Below are 18,822 nucleotides of genomic sequence, written 5' to 3'. Positions count from 1 at the left end.
TCTATTGTTACTATTGTTTTCATCAATGGTAAGAATTTGAAGAGTACTCTTATTCTAGTTGAAGGACACCCAGCTACTGGCATGATTTGGAAATATATTAACAAGCTACTTCATCTCTTTACATTCTCTTGGTTGGAATTATTGCCTAATCATTGGAAAAAATTGATGAATTCAAAATAGCAGTTCACCTATTTGTATGAATTTTCCTTTTCATAGTTAAACTTTTTGTAGTTGTTTGTAATTCCAAAAAAAATATTGTTAAAAAGCTTGGTTGATGATAAAGTACAATGATATCGTGTAATCTATATAACCAATTCCACTTAGGAAGATAAAGCTTGTTGTTATTGTTGAATGCATGCGTAATTTGTCTTTTTTATTAACACAAGATATTGATTTTATCAATTTTTGAAAAAATAGCTAATATAGAGTCACAAAAAATAGCATTTTAAATTTTGAGTTATTAACAAATAACTCACATTTAAAATAAAAGGTGTAAACACCTAAGTTTATACATTTAAGCTGTCATTTTTCACTTAAATTAGAATTAGAAAATATTCACACTTTTTTCATTTTTTGTTTGCTTGTGAGCATTATATGAGCATATATTTCCATGAGAAGCTCTTGCTCAATAGAACTAACTTATTGGGATAAGACTAGCTTCATATTTTAGAGGATCAAATGTTGAACAAAAAAATGATATAACATTTAAGTATTTAATCAATGGTTCGCTTGTTTTACCTTTTTTTTAATAAAAACTATCTTATCTTTTAGAAAAAAAATCTATTTGGTGAGAATTTATGATATTTGTTTTAAATTTGAAAATAATCAAAATAAAAAAAATAGATTTTTAAGTATTTTGAGAAGTTATTTTGAATAGCTTCTAAAAGTAATTATACAAGGAAGAATGTTAAGAAAATACGAAGACACATGAAAATGACATAAAATTTTAAAATATTAAATAATAAGTAATTTTTATAAAAAAAAAGAAATCCAAGAATATACCATAAATTCTAAAAATAACTCGTTATTTTTAAAAAGGCCATTATTTCAATAATAAGTTGCTATTGTTTTTGCAAATTCTAGTTTTTATACTTACTAAAAATATAAACACCTTATTTTGTCTCTAAACCTATTACCCTTTGGAAAAAAATTAAAAAGTAATTTGAAATATGTAAATATAAAATATGTTAATATAATGTCATAAAAAATACAATATAAAAATATTTTTTAGATATTAGTAGTCATGGTTAAGCATGCTTTAATTGTTTTTTAAGGGAAAACACAATCAATTGTCCTTATAATTTCATCGAGTTGTTTTTATTCTTATAGTTTTTAAGTGTTTTTAATGCCATATTTAATAAGATCGAGTGACTTTTGTTCCTCAAATCCCTATAATTTTAGTGTTTTCAACCTTATATGCAACATCTCAAAATTTAACACAAGGGTTAGATTAATTAATTAAGGCATTTAATGAGTTAATTTCTTTAACTAAAGGTTAACTTTAGAGTTGGGAAGGCTTTTTAGGCCCATTGAATCGAGGTTTAAAATAGGATTTAGAGAACTATTAAGTTGTTTTGGGCCCAAATTATTGGGCCTAAATTAAGGTTCCTAAAACATGCCATCCACTGTGTTGGAACTGTCAAATTTTAAATTATGTAGATGCATTTCGATCAATATAATTGAGGGAGATTTTCTGGAGTTTCAAACGAGAGAACATAAGGAAAGCTATGCTTGGGTTCATCTTAGAGGTCATTTAGAGGATATCTAAAGCTAGAAACACCTTGGGTAAGCTTCCTTCTTCCTTCTTCTCTTTTCTTACTTTTTCTTGGAGTTTTCTTGTGGCAATGAAGGCCATCCAAAATGGCAGCCAAGTTACGACATTTTAATGGCTCCAATGAAGTTCATAAGTGTTCTTAAATTCCTTTAATCATGGGTTTGAGTGGTTGATAGCATTTAATGCCATCAATGAGGGGTTTAAGATTAACCCTAACGCTAAATAGCTAGATTAAGTTAACGGGGTTAGTTATCAATTATTTTTAAGTTTAATGAAAGTTAAATAAATTAATGGAAGTGAGTTTTGTGGTTTGATTCTACTTAGTCATGTTTATTGAAAGTCTAAGACCTTAATTGTAATTAAGGTTAATTAATGACGATTAGTCATTAATACAATTTGTTAATTATTAACTGTAGATTGACTAATTAGAGCTTTTCATGCTTGTTGGGAAGCTTTCTTAGAATCCAAAACTATATTCTTAAGAGGGTAACCTAAAAGTTAAGGTAACTTGGAGCTAAATTTTTATAGATAATTGTTATTTGCAATTATGAGTTGTATATTATTGATTGTGTTGACTCCAATGATACCAATATATAATCTTGTTATTATTGAACATTAAGCATTATGTGATATGTGGCTATAAGTTTGTTGATAATGAACTATAGTGGTTGATTTGTTTTTGGTTGTGTGATTATTAAGCTTGATGGGAAGATGGCATTATGACTATTGAAATCTTAATGAGTATTGCTTATAGTATATGAATTAATATGTGTTATGTGTATAAGGATGTAGATAGTGGTTAAGTGATTGAATATTTATGGTACAATGCTAACAACGGAGTATGAATACATGTATTGATAGTGTAATCTTGTATAAGAAAAAAATTGTTAAAGGATATAGTGATGATATGTCATGAAGCAGGCCTTATAATATTGATATGAAATTTAAATATTAGTTTTTTCTCCTTAGCTTGATAATATGTGCATGATTATGAAATAAGTTAATTAAGTTTACATTTATGAAACATCATCAAGTAATATGAGCATGTTGCATGATCATGGATAGGTGGGATTCCACTCGAGTGAGTAAGGGCATTACAGAAGATCTACATGGTGTAGCCTTCACTGAGATTTGCGCACGATAGTTGACATATTTGATTACAGTGTATGCCCATTGTCAATTAGGGATATAATATGTGAGCACGCTTGCCAAAGATCACAGTATAGGTCATGGCAACTATGACACTCTAGTATTTGAGGTGAAGGAATCCATAGTCTGAGAGTTATGACCCCTCACAATTAGAGAGCAAGTCTAATCCATTCACACGAGTTGATCCTATATGATTTGATAGTTTTGTAGATTCAGTTGAAAGATATAATAAGAGAAATAAAGATGGAATGCATGTGATCATACATAATTATCAGAATTACATTTTATGCCTTGTGTTTAATGATAAATAGCCTATCAATACATGTTGAACATTGAAAATTATGTCAATTGTGATTCCTTGCCTTGTGTGCTTGTATTGCCACATTCTTATATACTTAAATTTATGTGCCTTGGTTATTGAGATTGTATAATCTCACTCCTATTATTTAATACTTTTCTAAGAAATAATAAGTACGAGGCTAAAGGGAAAAGCATCAAAAACTAAGGAAGTTTAACTTCACTCGTTATTGCTAATATTAAGGGTTTGTACTTGTTAGTAGGTTTATTGCATTTACACGAGTTTAAAAGTTAACTTAGACAATTCCTTGTCATGGCTTTACTATAGTTTTTTTTTAATGTGAAATGATTAGGCAACCGTGTGATTAAATTATAGTTGTTAAATAATTGGCATGTTGAAGAGTTAAGCATGTGTAGTATAATTGTGACTTACGTTGTTTTATGATTATGATGACTAGTGGCTAGTTTTGGAGGGGAGACACTTGGTTGATAAGTTGTGTGTATGACAAGCATGTTAGCTCCAAGTATTCCAAGATCTTTATTCGGTACCAAATTGAATTGTAACAGGAGCTATTAGTTAGGGTTCTTAATTATCTGTATGTGGGCACTTGAACCACTTTGATTAGAGGTTCGGGCGATTAATTAGGTACATTGAAAGTTTAAATTAAAGGCTATCATTACCATGTTGTACATAAGGTTGTGCTATGGCGAATGAGGCAATTGGCTGTGATAGAAATGGTCTCTATACTATTGAGCAAGGTAGATGTGCACTTAGCCATTGTGGATCTATGGTTTATGGTTGGCCGTGGTAGATAGCTTCTTTTAAGGTTAACCGCAGTAGAGGTACTTTAGTCATGATAAATTATATAAGACACCGAGATCTCCTATATTTATCAAACCTCTCAATTTTTGAATTCCTATATTTATATGTTTACAAAACTTGTAATCAAAGATCTCCCTTGATGAAATTTCTTAGACTTCTAAAGTAATTTTGACTTTTAAGATCAAGTGTGAAATATATAAGCCATCAAAATGCTTATTGTTGTGATATGCAATGTGTTTTATTTTCAACAGTTAGTATTTTTTATGAACTTGATAATTAGTATTTTACTTGCACAAGAAGTACATCATGGTGAAGAAAATAAATTATTTGTCAAAATATATGTGTGTGTATGTGTGTGGGCATATATTTTTTTGTATTATTGCAAAAGTATGTATATATTGCTACTACTACTGTTGTTACTGTACAAGCATAAATTTAGCAAAGAGATATTATATGATAATAAGAGTTGAAATTAGGTAAGGTAGAGAGATATTGAGGATATCCTTTGATTTTAATTAGATAATATTTTGACTATTTGTGCTTAACTAACACTTTGTTTAGATTTTAAAATATGACTTATTATATGATTTTTGTTTGTGTAGTAATGTTGTTTTATTTTTCTAAAATAGGTAGCACTTTCTTTTAAATGATAAGGTTTAATGGTTCATGCAATTTTTTTAAAAAATAAATTAGGGTAGATTTATTTGGGGTAAGTAATGATAATACATAAATTTAATGCTCTCTGTATCCTCTATTAGAAAGGTATACATAATTATTTTATTATATTCAAGTAATAAGAAGAAAGCAATTTAATTTTAATTTCATTTTGATCTAGTATTATATTCTCATAATAAAGAAGGTTGTTAGGAAAAAAAAAAGAGAAAGTTAGTTAATTTGTAAGAGTGAGATAGGAAATTAGATATCACTTTTCTTTCCCACCTCGACCAAACAATCAGACAAAAGTATTGTTAAAAACCTATTCTCTTCCTTGTCTTCCTTAAGACGACATGATATTATGTCAAAGATGTTGTCTTTAAAATTAGATTGGACTAGCCAATTGGATTGCTAAACCTACAACTTGACATGTGTCTAGTTTGATTTTGTGTTTTGATGTGGTTTAAGTTGACTTAGGTGACCTAAGTTAACCTAGATCAACCACAAGTCAAGCAGGTTGGATTTTTTAAATACTCATTGTTTTAAGGTAAAAAAAAGGCAAATTGGCAAAAATATCCAACAAGTTGTCAGTTAAAAGCATCCAATAGTCTAAAATGAAAAAAAAAAATAAGAATACCCATAACGTTATTTTAATGGGGGCAAGAGTGACCAAATTGTTAGCTATTACTAACCTTTGTTAATTTTCAACATTAAGCCTCTCTCTCCTTGCCACCTGTAAAAAATATGATGCAAATCTAAGTATGCTTGCCAGCTATGCATCTTCTTTGTCTCCTTCTTCCTTTCACCCCCTGCAATCACAAAGCCACTACCTATAGGGCTTAAACTTGCTTGGTGATTCCATCATATCTAAACAGTGAAGAATAATTCTAGTCATAATGAAGTAGTTTAAAGGTGGAATTAGTGGTACTTAACTAGTGAACGAGCTTGGAATTAGACGTTGAAATTTGAACCTTTTCACATCTTCATCCCACAAATACTTTAGAATTGAAAGGCTATGATGGATTAGATTCTAGTTCTTGGGCACAAAGTAGAGATCGACAATGATAAAAATAAAGGCTAACGACAAATCCTTGAAGTGGGTAGTCCTTCACTTTCAAGGCAGAAAAAATAGAGAAGGTAAAAGAACAAAGAACACAAGCAAAAGAAAACTATAGAGGCTGTAACGTTCTCACTCCACGAACTATAATTAATAAAAGAAACTCATGATAATTAGAGGATAGCTCAAAAAGTGATTAATAAGGTTTAATTCAAAAGTAAGGGATCCTAAGTTTTCTAAATAGAAACAAGTTAAAATCAATCAAAATCTTTCATATCAGAGTAAAAATAAGCTTCGGAAGCATAGGATACCTCAAAGGAGTGAAAGAAGTCGAAAACAATTGAAAAACAAAACATATGCTGTGATTCAGAGTAATGCGTCATGGCTCGTGCACGCTGCGCCGCGGCGTGTTGCATGAAATTTCATTGGTTTTGCTATTATTTGATAATAGAATCAGGGGAACTTTCAACTCGCCCCGATTCTCCATCCGGATGATGTGATCTAGGTGTCTACAGAAAACTCTTTATATAAACTAACTAATGACACGAGTTTTACTTCCAAAACATATCACACTAGAAAGTTAGACACCCAAACACAATTTGACCATTTTTCAATACTTTTACACAAAATGGGTGTCTAAAACCCTCAACAAGTACTAAAAGCTTTTTCTAATGCCTGGACTATGTCCGATAGACATAGGACTACTAATACAACACGTCACACACACCAAAACATCATTATAACTAAAATTCACTCCTTAACCCCGATTTGCCAAAAATTAAAGGGGAAGATAAATTAGCATTGTATTTAACTCAATCATCCAAAACATGCTTAAATATTTATTTCTACACTTACATTAGTATTTTGGCCTTATAAACACACACACACACACACATCAATATACATAAACGCTAAGGGCCTAAAATACAATTCTAACATTTTCAACAACCAAAATAATGCAAGTGAGATAATATGCATCCTAGAATTGGCAAGCCATATACTATTACACAATTAAAGCTAAACTAGAGGCATACAGTAGGAATATGCTAATTTCTCACCTCTTTAGTCTTCTCCCTCTCAACACCAAAGCTAGAGCTTGAAAATTATTAAATAAAGGGGTGAGTTTAGTCACTCAGTAACCAGGGTTAACTTTACCTTATACAGTTATATATCAATTATAAAACAAATACATGTACAAGGAGATCAATATGCAAATCAAACTCACGTGTATCATAATTTACCATTTATCACTATATAGCTCCTTTAACTCACGTAACTAGGTGCATTGTCACCATATTCTCAGATATATGATATGACCCATACTCTTACGACCTGCCACCACTTAGCACGTGTGACACGTCATATATTTACTTAGGCAATGATCATCTAATCTTATATCTTCTTTATTTTCTCAGACTGAAACTGTGGGCTATAACATTGATTAAGGCTCCATCGGTATGATTGGACTACCCAAGCTCACCAATTGTGAGATGTGACCTGGCCAAAGATCACAAAACTCACTCTTGGACTACGGCTTCCCTTATTCTCAAATTCCTGGGGTGTCTTATATCTTAGGTTATTCTCCTCATTGAATCAGTAGAGATAGCTAGGTTCTTGTCTCTCGATAAATTATGGGAAAGTCCCTCGACAAGCAATGGGACAAGGCTATAGCCCCTATGCACTGGAGGGCAGTCTAATTATCATATGGATTGTCTCTACTCCTAAATCTCTAGGTAAACTCCTGCTGTTGATTATGCCATAATTATTACTTACTTAACTTTACTTTTTCGCTTTCATTTACTCACTATTACAACAACCACATTGGGCTCATGATCTTGTGCTACCCAAATGTGTATTCTCATCATTTCTCAAATTCATTTCCTTACTAATACATAAATATCTCTACTCATTATCGCATTCATTTTTCAAAACATAAGCATTTTTATAGTAAAATCTTTTTAACCTTGCATTTTGCATTTCAAGCCAAAATAGCATTGTGCTCAGTCAAATTTTCATATACTCATTGAAAACTAATATATAGTTTTACATAAAAATCAATATGATACATGTAACATTCACCATTCACATTCAACAATCAATTAACACTTAATTAACATACAACCACCTCAAGTAGAGTTTCCCTCCAATTACCTCAAACTTTTGAGAGGTCAAAGGTTTACCCCTCAATCAATTAGCTTTCAAGTTTGAATTTCCACTCTAATAGATGACCAAGAGCCAAAACTATAATCAACCAAGTTGAATTCCATCAACATAACGAACTTAAACATTTGAACCCTCAATCTCTACTTCTAAATTGCCCAACCTTCACTTTACAAGAGATGGAGCCTAACCATTAGGTTTAATGGTTACCTTTAACCCCCAATAACATTAATGAGCCATTAAATCTCCATTAATGGCATCGCAAACTTTCAATCACCCACAATAAATGGGATTTTCAGACATTAATGGTGCCCAACAATCCAAAATACTAAAAATCATCATACCTAGGTTTAAATACTTTAATCTACCCCCATTAACTCCATTTGAGTCAATAAATTCGGACCCATAACCTATATGGATTGAAATCCCACTTCCACTATCAAACCCTAATTATAAACTCATAAATGTGGAAGAAAAGAGGAGATTAATGAGTATGATACTTACCTTGGGTATTTGTAGCCTTCAAAATACACTCAAAGTAGTCCCCAAGCAAATTCTAGCAGAGCTTTAACACGCCTCTTCTTTCTCTCTCTTCTCTTCTTTCTCTTTTTGTCTCATTTCGCGTCTGATAAAGTGCAGAAAATGGCCATGCGCCGTGGCGGACGCACAATGTGCCATGGTGTATGACACAAAGAGATCCTCCCTCGCTCAGAGATGGTTGTGCATCATGGTGGACAATCTACGCTCTGCAGCGTGTGGCACAGCAACTTTAACTCTTCCTTTTCTTCTCCTTTCGATGCCCGGGTGGTCTGCCTCAATACCAGACCTACAATTAGGGCTAAAATAGCATCAAACATGATTATTAGACCTATCTAGCCACACACTACTTCAATTTACTTAATTACCCTAATTAGGTTTAATTAATTAGGGAATTAAAAATCAGGATGTTACAGAGGCAATGACAAGAACCAAGGTAGCGATTCAAGTTGACTTGGTTCTTAATGTCAAACTGGACTCTCAAGGCTTCTAGACCTTAATCTCATCTTCGTCTTGCACAGTGAGGATAACATCCTTTTCGTTGATTGATGAGAGACTATGAATGGATGATTAGATTGTGCGTGACGAGCGAAGAAGCAAAGAATTGGTTCTAGTGCATTTAGTCTGGCTATTCTAACCTTCCATCGAAAAAGTAGGGTCTTATGGGAAGGTTCAAATCTTCGGCCATTGACCTCCTTAATATCGCAATATTCTCATCAAGAGAGTGGTTTCAAGTGTCGTTGGGTCAACATCTTAGGCGGGGCTCTGTGATTGCAAGTTTGACTCTTAGCTTAAGCGAGACAACAATGAAGAAGATGAGGATGATGATGTTGGTGGTGGTTTAATAAGAATGCTTCCTCTCACTCTCCGAATCTCTTCCTCTTTCAAGCTAAATCTTAAACATTGACAGGTGGCAGTTCAAATAGTTAATATTGACATGTGACACGCATACTCAGCATTTTACTTAAAAAATTAATGGATCTCATAGCAAATTAATGGTTTGGTTACTCTTGCCCTTACTAAAATGGTGTTATAAGTTTTCTCATCCTTTTTCTCACTTTATACTATTAAAGCCAATAACTTTGTAGGTATTGACCTTTTGTCCAAAAATAAAGAAAGGAAAAACATAGTTTTAGATCTTTGCACTTTACTTAAGTTTTATTGCAAGTCTTGAATCTATATCAAATCTCGAGAAAAGTGCGAGACCTAAAAAAAAACTCGAGCATAGTGCAGGAATAAAAGTTATGTTTTTTTAAATATATATTAATTATATTATTATAATATATATATATATATATATATATTGAAACTAGAGGTGAAAATAGGCAAGGTTGAGCTAGGCTTTGCCCAAATAGGCCTAAGCCTTTGAGATAAATTAGAGGTTTAAGCTTGACCTAAATATAAGGCTTTTTTTTTTCATAACTCATGTCTAAGCCTATTTAAAGCATAACCTAATCTAAAAGCCTATTTAAAAACATATTTAAAAGTAAGTTTTTTAAATATACTCGCATTTTAGTTTTAAATATTTCAAATATACTTTATGACTATTATAATACACAATATATAACCTACTTTCTTAATTACAATATATAATAATTGAAAAGACTTACTAATTACAATACAATATAACAATAAAGTAATAACATTAAGATTTAAGATTAATATATAAGTCTAATATAATTGTAAATATAATTAAAAATAAAAAAATAAATTAATTAAAAATTAAATGATAAAATTAATGTGTTTGTGATATATTACATAGTATATATAAATAAACTGGCTTAATAAGCTTATAGATTAGGCTTTAAAAAATAAATATGAGTTATTTAATTAGATTAGGCTTAACTTGATTTTAATTTATTTAGTAAATAGGTGATGTTAGATTTGAAGTAGGTTATGTTATGGGCTCACATGAAGGACTGGCCTATTCCCAACCTGAAACAAAGAACGCGAAAGCCTGAAGCCCTAAACTCCAGTTCCTCGATCTTCCTCCCCCCGCTCTCGCGTTCTCTCCTCTGTCCTACCGGTCTCTTCTCGCTCTCCCGGTCTCCGTTCGTCCGTCGTCCGTCATCCTGAGCAGTGAGCTCTCTTCGAGCTTCGTGGGTCTGTGGGTCTAGCTCGTCTTCGACCTCCGACAGAGGCTCTCCCTCCCGCCCCACCCGATTCAGGTGCAGCTTCTCTCTCTCTCTCCCCATCAGTCAACTCTGCTTCTGAAATACTTTATCTTGGCTGACGCCTGCTATTGAAATACATGTTCTGATGTCTGAAACGACTGGACTCTGGTGTTGCTTTTTTGTTCATCGAGTCTGTTGTTAAGTATGACTTTTGCCCTGTTCTCTACTCGTGCTACTGATTTGTGTGCTTGAGAAATTTAATTGTGAAATTAATTTTTGTCTACTGATTTGAACATATTATCAAGGATTGAAGTAAATTTGAGCTTGCTTTAATTATGAAATTAAGTTTCTGAATGGTTGTTGGAATTGTGCTAAGCTATTCTTTTTGTATTGTTTGTTTATTTGTGGCCAAATTATTGTAGCTTGCAGATTGGAGCTATCTTAGTCATTGAACATGGGTATTGGAAGAAATCCTATTAGTCATGGAACTGAGAGTTATATTAAGTTTTGGATAATGTGTTTTTACTTAAATTATATTATTTTATTATGACTAGTCTGATTTTGAGTTGACCCGTTCGACCTTGGTTGAAACCTGCCCCCTGAACTTGGCTGGTTCAATGGCCAGTTTAGTTTTCAGTATTTTGGTTAAAGAGGATGCAGTCTACGCCTTCGCAGAGGAATCTGAAACAGCATTGGTCTCTTCATGTCGAACTTCAACTTCTAACGGTCCTTTGTTGGTGCAGAGAAGAAAAGGAGCAATAAAAGATGTCATATGATGATGTGGAGATTGAGGACATGGAGTGGAACGGGGAGCTCCAGGCTTATACGTACCCTTGTCCATGTGGTGACCTCTTCCAGATCACAAAGGAAGACCTTAAGCTAGGCGAAGAGATTGCACGATGCCCTAGTTGCTCCCTGTATATCACTGTCATATATAACATTGAGGATTTTCTTGACGATCAAAATTCTAAGAATCATCTCGAGCCGCCAAAGCAACAAGCCATTACCATCGCCTAGATTGCAGGTTCTTAATAATTTTTACAACCCCTGCTATCTGTTGATTGATTCGGTTTTTTCCAACTTTTTTCCTTTTCAGTATCCAAGAGTTTAATTAATGTGCTTCTTTCGGGTCTTTGCAACCCCCCAAAATATATATATGCATATACATTATACATGTCATGTATCTGATTTCGAATTCAGCTGGTTTGATTGTCAAAACTTGATGATCCTCTTCTTTTATTGACATCCTGGGATTGCTTTCTGTTTTTTTTTTTTCTGGCTTGCCTATTCATGGAGCAATTATACTAACGTGTAATCTAGTTAACAGTACAAACTAGGTTTTGTTTAGGCCTGTAGAGTGTAGATGTAGAGTGTGGAACAAAAAGGTGCAATTGACTGCTTAATATGTTGCCTTTAAGGTCTGTCTGCTACCCCTTCCCCGCCAAAAAGAATCCCAAAAAAATCTCAATCTCTCTCTTTTTTTCTGGCCTGAATCTCTCCCTTCTTAATTATTCATTGGGCATGATATATGTGGAAAACAAGAGGGCAAAGATGGTAGTAAGAGTTTAAGTTTTCATTCACTCTGACTTTAAACGGATTATTGTGCTTGTTCTGTTAATTGAATTGTATAATAGCATCAGTAAGCTTTTCCTGGTTTTTATCCTTGAAATCGCTATGTACTTCCCGAAAAGAGAGAAAAAAAAAAAGAGCACTCGTGTGTTATAGATGACAGTGATGTACAGGGATTTGTACTCTCTAAGAACCAGGACAGCACCATTAGTCTTGATTTTCCTGAATCATCGTGCATGCGGATGGTTTAAGAAAGAAACATGAGAGGTTGTGTCTAAATTTCAAGTTATTGCTATGGCTCATTGGTAAATAAATAAATATATATATATATATATATATTTATATTGGTGGAGATAACAAGGATTAAAGTAGGTCATAAACTTACTATTCAATAATCATCAAATTATTGGTAATGACCTTGTAGTCTAAGAGTTTCTTATCAAGTTGACAGGGCAAGTTTGTTGACTCTAGTGTCAATTGATCATGGTGACACACTCATTTCATGTTGTGCTTTATTTGATGTATGGTGGAGAAGGTCTCAAAATATAATTGTTTGTATAATGGATAACTAACTTGTCTGAAGATATTCAGGTGGAGATTAAAATCTTGCATGTTCACTGCCAATTCCTTTTTATATGTTTTTGGCGTTTGCTGATTTGCCATATCAGTTTTTCCTATTTTGGCATTTCTCATCAGCATTTCCCACTCACTTTTGTTTGTGAGATCAAAACCTTGTAACATAAAACTCTACTGCCAAGCTCTAAACGGATGTGGAATCATTTTTTTTTTTTGGGGCGTTGCTGGTGCTTTATGTTGATGTCAATTATCTGATCTGTGTCTTCAACCCCGTTGCCAAGTGAATCACCTAATTTTTGCAAGTGGCTTATCTGGAATTCCCAATTGATTCTATGTGTTTTCACAGTTGATTCTGTTAGTATTTCTATTGTAAGGGAAAAAAAAAAGTTCAAATTAATTCTACAAATTGTGAATGAGACTACTAAATCACATATAACAGTTGTGAATTCCAAGTAAACCACTTGGGAAAATCAGTTAGCCTACTCGGAAATGGGGTTGTCTCCCAATGGTCCTTCAATGAAATTTTGATAATTGGAGGTCTGTAATTGGAATCAATGGCTTAACATGGCTTATCAAGGTCCTTAGTTTGCCATTGTTCCTTCTTGGTGATAGCTGTAGTGTTTCATTGAATCTGAATTTTTTCCTTTATTTTTTTCTCCTCATATTTTGTTCACATAACCACATTATGTAGGTTTCAAGGTGGTGAAAGCCGAAAGATAGGTTGATATATTGCAATTACAAAACTTGGTACTGCATGTTGATTGGTAAAGAATAGTAAATGGTTACGCTTCTTCCGGGTATAGGACTGAATGCTTTGGCTTGCAGATGTTCTGAAACGGAGGCAGCTATAGATTTTTTGGTGTGGCATCATTGATCATAGCATACACAAACCATTTCTTGCAGACAGGAATTTTTTATTTGAGACTTGAGATGAAAAAGGAGAGAGAACTATTATAATATAATGTGGTTTAACAAGAATACTGTTTTTTTATTAGAATTATTCATTATCCATACTCTTTAGTAGTGAAAAGTGAGCCCTGTGGGGTAGCCTTAAGAATTTTGTTGCATTATTCCTTTAGCCCGAGGTTATTTAAACGACAAATTGTGTACTAGCTTGTAATGGAGGACGCCAATGGAAATGGCCAAGCCTTCTATGCTTTATGAACAAGTCCTTCCTTTTCCTGTATATTTATGACTACGTGGAGAACTGTTTTTGAATTTGAACTGCTAAAATTAATGTTTTTAAAGTTTTTTTTTTTAAGAATGTAAATTTTGAAGTGAAGATGATCTTTCGGTTTGTCATTTTTTTTAAAAAAACTTCAAGTGTAAACTGTTGAAATTAGATTTGGATAGAACGATTACAATAGTGGCCAGCACTAAATGGGGATTTAATTTGTCACTACATCTCTTGTAGCTTGCAGAGATTCTATACGAACTGTCTGGAGTCACGTAAACTTTGGTGTCTGCATTAAATGATCCTTAGTTCTACAATTAATGGGGAAAAAAGATCGCAAGTCTTTGTGGATTTGGGGGTAATTTTCACAGGGCACTTCAAAAGAGATTTGTTCATATCAAATATTTTATATTTTAGGAAGTTGTGATTATAAACTTTAGTACTTTAAATTGGATATAAATAATATAAAAGATTTATGCAAATGTGGGGGGTGCGGCTATAGTATGTGTTCAACACGCCAATCCGACAAAGTTTGTGAAAGTAAAGGAAATCACTTTATAAATTGTACGGTCAACTTTTTCTGTAGTGGTCAAGCGTGAGCTCTGAGCTTCGTTTAGCAACTAAAATAAACATCTTATTTGAAAAAAAAAAAGAAGAAGAAGAATAAGCTTCATCCGCCGTCCGTCATTATAGTTTAAGTTAACATGATGAGGATCTGGCTTGGCCACTTTTGATGTGATTTACATGTTAACTTTAAATTGACCAGATGGAGAACGTTACACCATTAATTTGATGGACAAGTGGAAACACGTTGTTGGTCACTGAATTTATTGGGCACATTTCAGTTCCACTATATTGCAGATAGGGTTACCTTTAGGGGTCACAATTACATAAACAGAAAGAAAGTAATAATGAAGAGCCCTTTTTATCATGTAACCAGGATCGAGTGGTAATTTTGGGCACGGAAGGGCAAGTTAAATTTGGCATTTTATAGATAGTGGTAGTGGGAGTTATGTCATAACGATCCCCCACTCTGATGCGGATTTCCAATTACAGATCATAAGTGGTCACTCCCTTGCACCATCACCCATCGCAAGTTTGAATATTCATTCGTACAAGACTCATGGACCGTGGAAATCTGACATTAACTTTGACAATCAAATTAACGTCTGAGATGAACAAAATATATTGCTTGATCAAAGTACGTGCACTATAAGTGTGTTTAGGGACGTCGTTGAATAAGAGAGATGAGTGAAATATGCATATTGGGAACCACGTCATACGTTGTTTAGGTAATTCCATGATTGACCTCATAAAACAGAATTGCGCAAATGCTTGATAAATTGAAGAGCTTTAAAGACATTAGTATTTCTTTACTTTTGGGTAATAAGACCTGCGAAATCCAATTCTACCAATTAATCTATGCTCAAGTCCAATTACTTAAAAAAAAAAAATCACTCTTAAAATAATTTTTTATTTCATAAATTTAAATGAGACTTCATTTTAAGGATATTGAAGAGGACGCTTCAGGCTTGCAGTCTTTTTCAGACTTCACACTAGTGATTGTCAAAGACAGAAGGGAAAATGAGAATTAAGAACCCTATAAGAATATTAATCTCAATTAAGGGTTATAACATTTTGAAATTTCAGTTAAGGATCATGGTCCTTAATTAAAATAAAAAAATATAGTTTGTAAGGTGAAATTCACTAATACCACTTGGGGATTCACTAACCCAACTTAAAAAAATTACTAACATATATTGTGAAAACATAAAACCTCATTTGAGAATAGATTGTTTAATAAAAAGTGTCATTTAAGAATTCACTAACTCGATTTAAAAAAATTTTTAATGTATATTGTGAAAATATGAAACTCTAATTGAAATTTGATTGTTTAACAAAAAGCGTCACTTAAAAATTCACTAATCAGACTTGAAAAAATTTCTAACATATATTGTGAAAAAATGAAACCCTACTTGAGAATTGATTATTTAACAAAAAGTGACTGATCAAAATTGAGGTTTTTTTTGGTTAAACAATCGATTTCTAAGTGGGGTTTCATTTTTTATAATATACGTTAGAAATTTTTTCAACTTTGGTTAGTGAATTCTCAAGTGTCATTTTTATTAAACAATCGATTTTCAAGTGAGGTTTCATGTTTTTATAAGATATATTAGTAATTTTCTCAAATTGAATTAGTAAATTTTTAAGTGACATTAGTGAATCTCACCTTCTAAACTATATTTTTTATTTGAATTAAGGACCACGATTTTTAACTGAGATTTTAAAATATGATGATCCTTAATTAAAATTAATATTCTTAAAGGGTCTTTAATTATTATTTTTTTAAGAAAGAAGTTGCGTGCTCGTCTATTTGTATTTTTTGAAAAGTTGTTTATATGATAAAGTAATGTACTCCATTTAGTTGATTTAAACTTTCCATCTTCTATATTTATATATTTGTTTGATTTAAAAAATATATAAAATAATATGATTATATATGCATTAAAATATATACTATATTTATACCTTTAATTCTTTTTGTGTGTTTTTCTCCAAATGCAAATATGAAATATTTGAATTGATGTTTGTAAATATGCTTCCAATTTTATGAATATAAAATAACAGAATAGATCTAATTAAGAAGCAAATACATTGCTTCTACTTCCAAAGGGCGTCAGGATTCATACTTTCATACAAACTTTATAAACTACCAAAAAGAAACAAAACCCAAATATGTTGAGGAAAGTTACAGGTACCTAAAGCTTTCTGATAAAGTGGCACGCCCATTCATTTTGATTTTCTTTAACTTTGCTCTTAAACTGTCTTCTTGTGCATTATGTGGAAACACATGCAAAAAGCACCAAGATCCAAACGTGAGGACTAAAATCATAGATTTACTTTTCTCGGCTTGTGGCTCTTTATAAGTTGCAGGCAAGGTGTTTGTAAAAATGCCTCTTCTTTGGAAACGCCTAAATTCTGAAGCAAAGAACAAAATACCGTTCACATGGGCACGTTAATAGGACACATAGTGCCTGGATTGGCACTCTTCCTTCTTGGACTGTGGCACACCATCAACACCATCAAAGCTTATTTTGGGAGAGGCCCTTCCAATTTCACCGTGAGATTCTGGTACCAATTCAATGTCTTTCATTGTAGACTCAAACACTTGGAGCTCATTTCCATTCTATCTTTCTCCATCCTTGCAATTTCCCTTCAAGTTCTGGATTTTCCTTCCTTTCACTTCACTCTCGAGCTTGACAGTTTTGAGCATGTAACCATGTTCATACAGCTTGCTGTGTTTGCAAGCTTCATCCTTTTTGCAGAGTTTTTGACTGATTCATTTGAGCTCTTGTCTGGGTTTGTTGGGATCCTTGCATCCTCAGTATTTACTCAAGAGTTCTTTTTGCTTCATTTTCACTCCACCGACCACGTTGGAATTGAAGGACACTACCACTGGTTGCTTCAACTCATAGTGTTCATCTCACTTTTAGCAGCTATTGCTGCAACTTTTTTCCCCAAGAGTTTTCAAGCAGCACTTGTTCTTTCCATTTCTGTCATGTTCCAAGGTTGTTGGTTTCTCAACATGGGATTCATGCTGTGGGTTCCTGCTTTTGTCCCTCAAGGGTGTTCTATGAATGATCTAGGCAAGACCAGAATGGGTCATAATCATAGCATGCTTGGAGCAATTTCTTGTAGCTCTGATGAGGCTGATTTTAGGGCCAGAGCTCTTGCTAATTTACAGTTCAGTTGGATCTTTTGTGCTATTCTGATAGTTTCAGGAATAGTTGGTCTCAGAATGGCAAGAACTATAAGACCCACCATTTCAGACAGATTGGTTGAGTACCAGAGACTTCACAGCAAAGTTGCAGATTCCACCATAACCACTGAAGGTTTGAAGCTGGTTAATTCACAATTTGTTAAGCAGGAAGAGGCTTGAAAATGTGATATAAAATAACCTTTATATGGTAATTATAATTACACAAGACAAGGCTGATATTATGCTTTATCCAACTATCTGTTGGATTTTTTAGATACTTGTGTCAACATGTATAAATGCAAATCCTATGGATACTAGATTGCAACTTAAATGTTACTATGTTTTTCTTCCGGAATACATACATAAACTGTAAAATATAGTATGTTTTTACATAAACTGTAAAATATAGTATGTTTTTACTTGTAATGTTACCGAAGTCTGAATCCTGTTGAACAAAATTTTGCTGGCCAATCCGCCAGGCTCCAAACCCCCCCCCCTCCCCGGCGGCGGGAGAATATGTCTGTAAATTTTGTAATCTCAACTTTGACCACTTGTGTTGGTTGAAATAGGAAAGGATGTTAGTTAAAGCATACACAATTTTTCCCCGGAGCAAGAGTATAAATGAAAAGCTTCTCTGAGAGATAAAGGTAAAAAAAATTATCTTTTTTAAAAATATTATATCTATATAAGGATATGTGATACTGAGATGAAGAAAGCTTTTAAAAAAAATAACAAATGGTAGAATCAATGGACCTGATTGAATCCTTAGTGAAGTGTGAAAATATTTAGGTTAAGAAGGGGTGTGGTGGTTAACTAAATTATTTATTGAGATATTACGATCTAAGAAAATGTCTAACAATTGGAGGAGAAGCATCTTAACTCCCATTTACAAAAATAAAGAGAATATTTAGAATTATGCTAACTATAGAGGGATTCAACTTATGAGTCATACAATGAAATTGTGAGAAAGAGTGATTAAGTATAGGTTGAGATTGAAGATTGGTATTTTTAAGAATCAATTTGGCTTCATACTAGGTAGGGCAATTACAGAAGCGATTTATCTACTAAAGGGATTAATGGAGAAGTATTAATACAAAAGTAAAGATTTATGCATGATTTTCATTGATTTAAAAAAAGTTTATGACTATATACTGAAAGAAGTACTTTAAAAAGTCTTA

General features: G+C 32.8%; 1 protein-coding gene and 1 long non-coding RNA gene across 2 annotated transcripts; both read left to right on the top strand.

Moving 5' to 3' along the window:
• The first annotated feature begins 11,595 nt into the window (after positions 1-11,595).
• LOC129292748 (uncharacterized) lies at positions 11,596-13,928 on the top strand. The gene is made up of 2 exons (XR_008588958.1): positions 11,596-12,401; positions 13,402-13,928. It is a non-coding gene; the product is annotated as an uncharacterized LOC129292748 (long non-coding RNA).
• A 2,818-nt stretch (positions 13,929-16,746) lies between these two features.
• Positions 16,747-18,102, top strand: LOC129292746 (uncharacterized). Its single transcript, XM_054930378.1, has one exon. The coding sequence runs from the start codon at positions 16,892-16,894 to the stop codon at positions 17,822-17,824; it is 933 nt and encodes a 310-aa protein (XP_054786353.1). The 5' UTR covers positions 16,747-16,891; the 3' UTR covers positions 17,825-18,102.
• Positions 18,103-18,822: the final 720 nt, after the last annotated feature.

Source organism: Prosopis cineraria, unplaced genomic scaffold (assembly GCF_029017545.1).
Source record: "Prosopis cineraria cultivar Desert tree isolate PC_DT_omini unplaced genomic scaffold, ASM2901754v1 PC14, whole genome shotgun sequence".
Classification (NCBI taxonomy): domain Eukaryota; kingdom Viridiplantae; phylum Streptophyta; class Magnoliopsida; order Fabales; family Fabaceae; genus Prosopis; species Prosopis cineraria.
Note: the sequence above shows the minus strand (reverse complement) of the source record. Positions and strands in the feature narration are given on the sequence as shown.